This window comes from Heterodontus francisci, chromosome 29 (assembly GCF_036365525.1).
Source record: "Heterodontus francisci isolate sHetFra1 chromosome 29, sHetFra1.hap1, whole genome shotgun sequence".
NCBI lineage: Eukaryota > Metazoa > Chordata > Chondrichthyes > Heterodontiformes > Heterodontidae > Heterodontus > Heterodontus francisci.
The window spans coordinates 33701756-33712143 of NC_090399.1; the positions used below are offsets into that span (position 1 = coordinate 33701756).

General features: G+C 48.5%; 1 protein-coding gene across 1 annotated transcript; it reads right to left on the reverse strand.

The window, feature by feature from the left end:
• Positions 1 to 2660: 2660 nt before the first annotated feature.
• On the reverse strand, positions 2661 to 8635 carry LOC137345740 (probable G-protein coupled receptor 139; the record flags this gene model as incomplete). The annotated part of the gene is made up of 6 exons (XM_068009003.1): positions 8522 to 8635; positions 7693 to 7774; positions 7266 to 7400; positions 5227 to 5294; positions 4458 to 4588; positions 2661 to 3564 (listed from the first exon to the last, which is right to left on the reverse strand). Coding segments are annotated over exons 1-6 (1434 nt in total), but the record flags the coding sequence as incomplete, so codon positions are not given.
• Between the last annotated feature and the right edge of the window lie 1753 nt (positions 8636 to 10388).

The window sequence follows — 10388 nt, forward strand, 5'->3', positions numbered from 1 at the left end:
TTAAGCTCATTGGTCTATTGTTCCCTTGACATGTTCTATGACCCTTTTTAAATATAGGAATCACATGATCTGTCTGCCTGTCCTTTGAATGAATTTCTAATTCTCATTCCAATGAATTTATATATCTATGTATTAGAGTCTGTTACTTCTTGCCTAACTTCATATAATATCCACCGATACAATGCATCTGGACCAGGGGTTTTATCCACTTTAAGTTTGATTAGTTTATCAAGTTCCCTTTCTAACATCATTTCTTTTTGATTTCTTCCTCTAATATCATTTCCACTATATTAGTCTCCCTGGTAAATCCTGAGGCAAAGTAATTATTTCATATTTCTGCCATTTCACTGTCATTACCTGTGAGTTTATCATGTTTATCCATTAGTGACCCTATCCTTGTCCTGATTTTCCATTTGTTGTTTATGTGTCGGACGAATACTTTACTAATTCATTTTATATCCCGTGATAATTTAATTCCGAAGTTTCTCTTTCTTTTCCTCATTGTTTCCTCACTTCTTTCCGAACCTTTCCGTATTCCCTTTGGAATCTACACTGATTATTCATTATTACATTCTTGGTGTCTGGATGTTTTTATAATAAAATGTTTTGTGAAAGTGAAACACTGGGAGTGGTGACAGTTGAAACATTCTGTAACATGGTGAGATTTTCAATGATCTGAACCTTTCTTTTTTCTGCCTCTTGCAGCGCGCGTGTGTGATAACTTGCTGACAATGTGTGAGAATGGAGGAGTGTGTGAGGACAATGGGAGGTGTCTCTGCCCCGCTCCCTACACCGGCCTCCTGTGTGAGAAAGTCCAGTGCAGGAAGGAAGTGGGAGGATGTGTCTCCCAATCCCCCGGCCGGGAGCCCACCTTCCACCGAGTGCTGCTGTCACTGACTGCACTGCTAACCACTGCTAACGGCCGCCCGCTGCTCTGACCCACTTCCAGCACCATGGCCGCTCACCGGAAGGTGTGAAGAGAACAGGAGAATCCAGTGTTTACTGCGTCTCCGTTAAAACACACTCCCCTCCCCCACACTCCCAGGAAAGGCAAACTGGAACCGAGGCCTGAGCCCAGCCACCCAGCCAGTCTGACTGGATCTCAGAGCCTGGAAGGAATGGGCAGTCAGTGGGGACTGGACTCTCTGACATGTGAAAATTAACAGTGTGTTTTCAGATGATGTTGCTGAGGGGCAGCATGTAGATGAGAAATAGGAGGGGACCGAGGATAGATCCTTGGGGGACACCAGAGGTAACGGTGTGGGAGCAGGAAGAGAAGCCATTGCAAGTGATTCTCTGACTATGATTAGATAGATAAGCATGGAACCAGGTGAGAGCAGTCCCACCCAGCTGGACGACAGTGCAGAGGTGTTGGAGGAGGATGGTGTGGTCAACCATGTCAAAGGCTGCAGACAGGTCGAGAAGGACGAGGAGAGAAATTTTACCTTGGGCAGCACAGTGGCGCAGTGGTTAGCACCGCAGTCTCACAGCTCCAGCGACCCGGGTTCAATTCTGGGTACTGCCTGTGTGGAGTTTGCAAGTTCTCCCTGTGTCTGTGTGGGTTTTCTCCGGGTGCTCCGGTTTCCTCCCACAGCCAAAAAAGACTTGCAGGTTGGGAGGTAAATTGGCCATTATAAATTGCCCCCAGTATAGGTAGGTGGTAGGAAAATATAGGGACAGGTGGGGATGTGGTAGGAATATAGGATTAGTATAAATGGGTGGTTGATGGTCGGCACAGACTCGGTGGGCCGAAGGGCCTGTTTCCGTGCTGTATCTCTAAACTAAACTAAACTAAAAGTCACACAGGATGTCATTTGTGACTTTGAGAAGAGCTGTTTCAGTACGGTGACAGGGGCAGAAACCTGATTGGAGGATTCAAACATGGTGTTCTGGGAAAGATGGCCATGGATTTGGGAGGTGACAACACGTTCAAGGACTTTGGAGAGGAAAGGGAGTTTGGAGATGGGGCCTTTGCAAGGCCAGATTGGGTCAAGGGATTTTTTCGGAGAAAGGTGATAACTGGAGATTTGAAAAAGAGAGGGGCAGAACCTGAGGAGACTGAACTGTTAACAATATCAGCTAACATGGGAGCCAGGAAGGGACTCGGCCCCGTCCATCCGAGCACAGCGAAGCTGAGGCCCCGGGGCTGCCGGCTCCTGTGCCGAGCCTGACCCCACTCCCTCACCCCAGGTCCCGACTCCCTATCCTAGTCCCTCAGCTGGGCTTGTCCTGATGCAAATCCCCCCACACACACACCATCTGACTCAGAGAGAGAGAGAGAAAGAGAGGCGACAGTGACCAGGTGGGGGGAATGGAAAGGAAACGGACTCAATAATGTGTCTCCAGAAAAAAATTCAGTTATTCCAGAAGATTGCCAGCATCTGCAGCATTCTGGCTTTTGTGAGAATGTTTTTGATTTCGTCGCAGATGTGAGGAGCTGAGAATCGAACCAGTGGAGACGAAGGAGAGACTGTGGCTGCTGTTTCCCCTCCTGTCCTGCAGGGGGTGGTGTTAGTCTCTTCCAGCCCCCACTCCAGCCGCTGGGGGTATTTTCACATCCCCAGTGATTCCTGCTGTCATTCAGTTGATGGAAGTCTGGGGATAAATATTCCATTCATGGACTGGAAACACTGGGACCTGCCTCAGTTGTTTTGTTTATTCATTAATTGAATAATTGATGTAACCGGATATTTCACCGCACTCTTGACCTGATCTCTGAACTTGGACTGAGTCACCACATAAATAAATGTGTTTGTGCAGCAATTTAAATTCGACATCATCCATCCGACTTCTTTAAATATATAATTAGAATCAGAATCGAAGTGATATACAATTCCAAAGTGATATAAAACGTATATCAACCACAGAAGTATGAAGTTGCCAGATATGGTGAACAGTAAAATCACAGACTTCCTTCTGCTCTCCATCTCTGGGTCACTGCGATTCTCTCCCTTGCTCTGACCCCTCAGTCCCTTACGGACTCGACTGGTCACTAAAATGTGTCGGACTGTCAGAGCGTTGAGCAACAGGATTAAAGCGAATGGGATCAATGGGGTTAAAACCGTATCAAACCTGGAAAATCCCACCCATCCGGGCTCAGTATAATAGCTTTGCTTTATGTAACAGAACCACGGTACATTGTCGATTATCACTCCCGGTTCATATCTAAAGTAGATGGGGATGTTTTTTGAACAGAGCAGAATGCAGGTTGTTGCGAGAACCACAGCCGCAGTTTTCTTGGTGCAATATTTTGTTTTCAGCTTCTGGCAACAAATGGCCACAAATCGATCAAAGGTGAAAGTGACGGTGAACCAGACAGAACAATCTGTGGCTGCACGAATCAGGGCATGGATAACACTACACACAGGGGTGATGTCCAAGAAGGACACTGGGAAATAATAATAATTGATCTGGAACAGAATGACCTCAGTGATAATGACCGGTAGATCCGCCATTGCCATGGCCACCAGGTAGCGAGTGGTGCAGGTGGAGAGGCCGCACTTTCCCCGGGACAGGATCACAATCGCCAGTAAATTAACTGTAAGAGAGAGAAGGGAAAAGAGACTGGAAATTACTGATCAAACATTCTCCGTGTCTGACCCAGACAGAAAGGGCAGGATTTTAGCAACAAAACAGGGGAGTTGGGGGTGAGTCAGAGGTTAAATTAAATTTAAAAACTCAACCCAACCCCCCACCAATCTTCGATTCGCCCACTTCCAGGTTTAACGGAGTCAGGAAAGGGGACGGACAGACAACCGCTCCCAGGAGGCGGGTTGGTAATTTAAATATTTGAACGAGGCTGGAAGTCTCTGATTTAATCTGTTTTACAGGTTTAACTCTGTTCGGCCGGGATTCCCCGTTATACCCCACGTCACATACAAAGACACCCGGGATTGGCGATAGGAACAGATGTTCCCTCCGGCATTGGACCGCTCCACAGGATCGGACTGCACCCCCACCGATAGGAACCACAACCCCCACCCCATTATGGATCAGACCCCACTACCCCCAAAAGGATCAGAGCATAACCCCATGGATCGGGTCTCACCATCCCCGGGATTGGACCCCAGCACCACTGGGATTGTACCCCCGTCCCCAGGATCAGACTCTCCTCCCTTGATGGGATCCCCCCCACAGTCTCAGAGCCCCAATTCCTGGGAACAGACCACCCTCGTTCAGAACCCCCAAAAAATCAGGTCCCCCCCATTGTGTATCGGAACAGACACTTGCCCCGCTCGTTCCCCCGAACTGGATTGGGAACAAGCTCCAAGATAGGAGACACCTCCCCGGGGTTAAGAATCAGACACTCACCCTCCCCCTCCCCTCCCAATTCTCCTCCAAAGACTGGGACCTCGCCGCAGGATAGGAGACTCTTCCCCAGGGTTTCGGGATCGACAGACCAGCTATTGGAGATATCACCACTCTCTCCCTCTGGAGATGGTGATTGGACATCCCACGATATCAGGGATCTCCCCCAAAACACCGGGGTCAGCATTTGGACCGCCCTGGTCCTGAGGCCTGCTCCAAAGTCTGCCCTGCCCGACTGGAAGCCAAACCTGTCAATCAGGCTGACTTCAGGGCGGGGAACCTGTCAAGGATAAAAGAGGCAGTCTGTGAAGTTAAAACTCTGAAACTCTGCTCCTCACCTATGTCACTCACCCCTGTTAATATCCAGGAATAAACATTGGAGTAAAACCAAAATACTGAAACTGCTGTAAATCTGATCAAAATAGGAGAATGTTGAAAACACTCAGCAGGTCAGGAAGCATCTGTGGAGAGAGAAACAGAGTTAATGTTTCAGGCTGATAGACTTTCATCAGAACTGGAAGATATTCCAGATTAACAGTTTTAAAGCAATCATGTAGTCAGTGAAAAGTGGGGTATAGGGGGAGGAAAGAACAAAAGGGAAGGTCTGTGATGGGGTGGAGGGCAGGAGTGATTCAATGATAAAAGGGAGGATTGTGCAAGGTGAATGGGACAATTAAAGAAACAGAGGATGGGTCCAGAGGAGGTGTAAATGGTTACAGCAGAATAACAGAGGGAGATGGGAGCATGGAAAATCTGGCAAAGAGGAGAAGGCTCCACTGGCCTGGAAAAGTGATGGAGAATGGTGGATAGGGGTGTGGACCAGCCTGCCAACTGTGTACCAATAGGGGATCCCCACCCCAAGCACCAGCCCACACCACCTCCACTCCCAGTGACTCTGGTGTAGCCATCCTCCATTACCAGCACAGGCCGTCCCAGAAAGTGGGAGCAATGGTTATAATCTGAAGTTTTTATTCTCAGTGTTGAGTCTAAGAGGCAATAAAATGATTCATCAAAAAATACAGTTCCTCTTTGAGCTTCAGTGGAAGAGTGGAGGAGGTCAGAGATAGAGAGGTCAGAGTGGGATTGGGATGTAGAATTAAAATGATAAGTGACCAGAAGCTCAGGGTCACACTTGCAGACTGAACGGAGGAGTTCAGCAAAGCAATCACTCAATCTGTATTTGCTCCTCTCCCAATGTCCAGGAGATTCCATCATGAGCAGTGAATACTGTTAATAAATTGAAAGAAGTCCAAGTAAATCACTGTTTCACCTGGAAGGAGCGTTTGGGGCCTTGGACAGTGGGAAGGGAGGAGGTAAAAGGGCAGGTGTTGCATCTCCTGTGCTTGCACGGGAAGATGCCTGGGGAAGAGGAGCTGATGTTGAGGGTGATTGAGGAGTGGATCAGGGTGTCACAATGAGTGGGGGGAAGGGAGGGGAGCAGAGTATATGTTTGGTGTTGGACTTAGCAGGATGTGGCAGAAATGTTGGAGGATGATGTGTTGAACGTGGAGGCTGGTGGGGTAGAAGGTGAGGACAAGGGGAACCTTATCGTGGTTCTGGCAGGGAGGGAAGGGATGAAGGCAGTAACATTGGAAATGGGATGGACACGGTCGAGGGCTCTGTTAACCACAGTGGAGGGTAATCCTTGGCTGAGGAATAATGAAGACATTTCAGAAGCACTGGTGTGGAAGGTCGCATCGTCAGAAGAGATGGAACGGAGGTGGAGAAACGGGAAGAGTGGAACAGAGTCTTTCCAGGAAGACGTGGGTGGGAGGAAGTATAATCAAGGTAGCTGTGGGAGTCGGTGGGATTACAGTAGATATTGGTGGACAACCAATTCCCTGAAATGGAGGTAAAGAAGTCGAGGAAGGGAAGGGAAGGGACGTGTCAGAGATGGACCATGTGAAGATGAGGGAGGGGTGGGAATTAGAAGCAAAGTTGATGCAATTTTCCAGTTCAAGGAAAAAGGAAATGACACCAGCACAGTCATCAAAGTATCAGAAAAATATGAGAAGGAGGGGAGCTGAGTAGAATTGGAACAAAGAATGGTCCAAGTATCCTACACAAAGGCAGCATAGCTAGGACCCATACAGCTCCCATTGTGACAACATTAGAGTGTGGAATATCCCAATGTTTACACCTGAGGTCCACACACCTATACTTTACAACAGGCTCCCTGCACAGGGATCAGGATCAGGAACCTGTGAGGGTTTTCATTGCCAGACCAGAGCTGATGAGGAAGAGAGGAATTCCAGTGGGAATGGTGAGCGAATAATACAAAATGAATCAATTCCAAATGGGGCCTCGGAATGTCCCAGCAGGAGATGGTGGAGGGAAACTGACCGGGAAACAGCCTCATGGTGTCTGTCAGGCAAGATCCCATCCACTGTGAGTTTAAGGAGAGCTCGGGTTTACTGGACTTTGGAGCAGAGAGGGGCAGACTGACATGGACAGAAATGTAAATGGAATTCTGCAGTACAGCTCCGAGCTCAGAAGGAAGGAAGTCCCGTGTGTTGTGGGACAGTCGGGGCCAGAATGACCCAGTGGATGAGGATTCAGAGCCTGAAGAAGGGAGTTAGATCTCTGAGGGGAGGAACTAAACTGTTTAATAATAGATAATAAATTCAATGTAAAACTTCAAGACTGCCATGTCCAGTAAAGGTATTTCCTGTTCATAACTTTAAACATGGACTGTATTTAGAATCTTCTGGAACTGAATTTTCTTTTTAAATGAACCATAATGGACATAAAAAGGCTCCATATGATGGCAGCCGATGGTCAGGTGACTTTTGCAATTTCGGCCCGGACTCAGAATTATCTCACACCTTTGGAAAGTTCCTAATTGAATGACCATGGGTGAAGTGCTTCACCTGAAGAGACGAAACCAAGAGGAAACTATTTGTGGAATTCACACCTCCTATTGTTTGTGGCCTGACCCTATGGACTTCGAGACTCACTGGCAGCGGGAATGATCCTGGAAAATTCCTCTGGGAGAGGCCCGCCAAGGTCCCCGATGCTGGGAAGGCCTGGGCCCATATTACCAGCAGTGGTGAGGCCTCGGGCCGGTGCCCGTGCCACTCGGCAACGGGAGCCTAATTTCAATATTTAAAGATAAAAGTAAAATACTGCGGATGCTGGAAATCTGAAATAAAAACAAGAAATGCTGGAAAAACTCAGCAGGTCTGGCAGTATCTGTGGAGAGAGGAGCAGAGTTAATATTTCAGGTCAGTGACCCTTCTTCAGAACTGGGTCTTCAGAGTTCACCAGAATTCTGAAGAAGGGTCACTGACCTGAAACGTTAACTCTGCTTCTCTCTCCACAGATGCTGCCAGACCTGCTGAGTATTTCCAGCATTTCTTGTTCAATATTCAAAACGCTGCTTACCCCTGGTGCATTCTGCATCCAGCTGCCTCTTTGTCAACAATTTCACAAATTCCAGTAAACGTGTTTCTTTCTCATGCTGTCCCTGTTCCCAATTGATAAAAACAAACGGGACAGAAGTTGCAGCGCTCAGAGCTTGTGACAGTTAGTCAACTCTGCAGGCGTGTGTACGGAGTTGGGAGGGGGATGGCAGTACCGGGCGCACAACTCTGCATTCGTGTACGGATATGGGAGCAGAGATGATATTACTGGGAGCACAACGTTGCATAAGTGTAGTGAGGTGAGTGGAGGAGTGTATTAAAGGTGGCACGACTCTGCAGGCATGAAGGAACAACTATGCATCTGAACTCCGTACAGAGCGGCACTCTGCACCTTTGAATGTATGTGAGAGTGCAGGAGCAATGGCACTCTCGGAACCCTGTGTGTGGTGAGGGTGCCATAAACGGTAGGTGTGTATAAGGTGTGGCTGCTGGGCCAATCGATGCATCTGCTACTATCAGATTGTGGTCATACTGTGCCACTCTTAGTGGAAGCTAAGACAGGCCATACCACACCACATAGTTGATACATCAAAGCACCTGACCTACCAGTCAACATCAATCTCTTCTTGTTAGGTACCTTCGAAGAAGTGAAGGGATGGAGTTAAATTGCAGCTTGGAGATGGGGAATGGTACATCCTGTATTCATTGATCAGTTTGTCATGAGGATCCACAGGCAAAACCAAGAGGCAGGTGCAGCCCACGTAGAGGGTCCCAGTCGAGAGCAGCAGCAGCCCCCAATGTGAACTCGGCACTATAGATCTCCGCGCATCTACATGGCCCACATGACATACCTGCAGATGTCTGAGTGCCAGTGTCAGAGGCGACTCTAGATGTTGAGAGAGGCAGTGACACGTCTCTGTGTCCTGCTCAACGATGATCTGCAGCTGATGGGGTTCAGTGGACATCCGATGCCTGTGGCTAACAAAGTGACAGCGGCTCTTACCTTTCTCGCCTCTGCATCATTTCAGTGACCCACCGGTCATGTTTGTGGAGTCACTCAGTCAGCAGTGCACCGCTGTATCAGGGAGGTCACTGATTCCCTGTACTGGAGGACCAATGACGATGTTCCCTTCAGGACGGACCCTGAGAGCCAGGACCAGAGGGCCATCGGATTTGGCTGTACTGTGGGATGATCACAGGTGCAACGAGTCATAGACTGCACCCATGTGACCATCAAGGCTCCCGCTGGGTGACCAGCTGCATACCTCAGCCAAAAGGACTTCCACTTGCTCAAGGTGCAGCTAGTATGTGATCACAGTAAGCGTTTTATGCAAATCTATGCCTGTTTTTCAGGCAGCTCCCATGTCACCTTCATCCTGCGCCAGTCCCAGCTGTTCACTGAACTGGCTCAGGTGGAGAGGTGGCTTCTTGGAGACAAGGGCTACCCCTTGCAGACATGGCTCCTGACACCAGTGAGAAACACCACCACTGCTGCAGAGGACAGATACAACGTCAGCCACAGAGCTACAAGAGCCACCATTGAGCAGGCAATCGGCATTCTGAAAATGCACTTCCATTGCCTGGATAGACCGGGTGGTGCCCTGCAGTACGAGCCGGAAAGGGCAGCTGGTATCGTTATTGCTTTCTGTACTCTGCACAGCTACGCTCTCAATAAGGGGGAGGCCTTGCAGGATGAGGAGTGATGTCAGCAGGACTCATCCTCGGATGATGAGGAAACTGAGGACCTACAGCAGGAAAGGTGCATGGGAGGACAGAGAGCATCCAGGCACCGCATGCAGGACGAGCAGCAAACAAGATGTGCACGGCAATGCCTTATTGATCAACTGTTCTCCTCTCCATGGAAACCACCATGTGCTCTGCAAGTCACACAGCACCCTCCTTCACCTGTTGTGCAGTAGTCCGTATCTACAACATCTTTGTCTCCACCATTACTGGCAGCAGCAGACTGAGTCATTGTCAAAGTTACTGCATCTGTGGAGACACAGATGAGTAATACTGACATGGCAATGATATTGTTCCATACATTGGCAGTTCTGAAAGGCCAATGATGTAAAGGGAGGAGACATGATCGGTACATGCTGGCACACTTTGTTCAAACAGTAAAAATGACACACGTTAGTGAAGAACATTTAGTGCCTGAGCGTTTTACAGTGTAGTCTCACCCGTGCAGACTCATTTGTGCCATGATATTTTTTTTAAACCTTTGCGGGTGCTCCTTTGCGGTGCCACCTCTGCACTAGCTGCCTGACTGGAGGAAGACTGCTGAACTGATTGCCCTTTGGCGTTGGATGATCTTGGTGGTCATCCTCTGTATGTACGAGGCCTGGAGGGCCCCGGCTGGCTGGGGGAATCCTGCGTCAGTGCAGATCTCTCCTCAGACATCATGGCTGCTGGAGATTGACTCACTGGTGGAGGGGTGGAGGAGCCGGTATCCATAATGGAATTACCTTGTGGGGTGTAGACCCAGTAAAAACACATATAGCAACCACACATAAGAACTTAGTTAAAACAAAGGGGCCAGTAACACAACAATGAACAGTGTGTTGAAGTGGGACAAGTACAAAGGAGCACAGCACACAGATAGCCGAGGAATTGTAGATATGATTATAGAAAAGATATTGAGTGGGATACCAGAAACTAGGTGTTGTCATGGACACCAGATATGATTAAACTCATAATAGACAATGGGAAACTGTG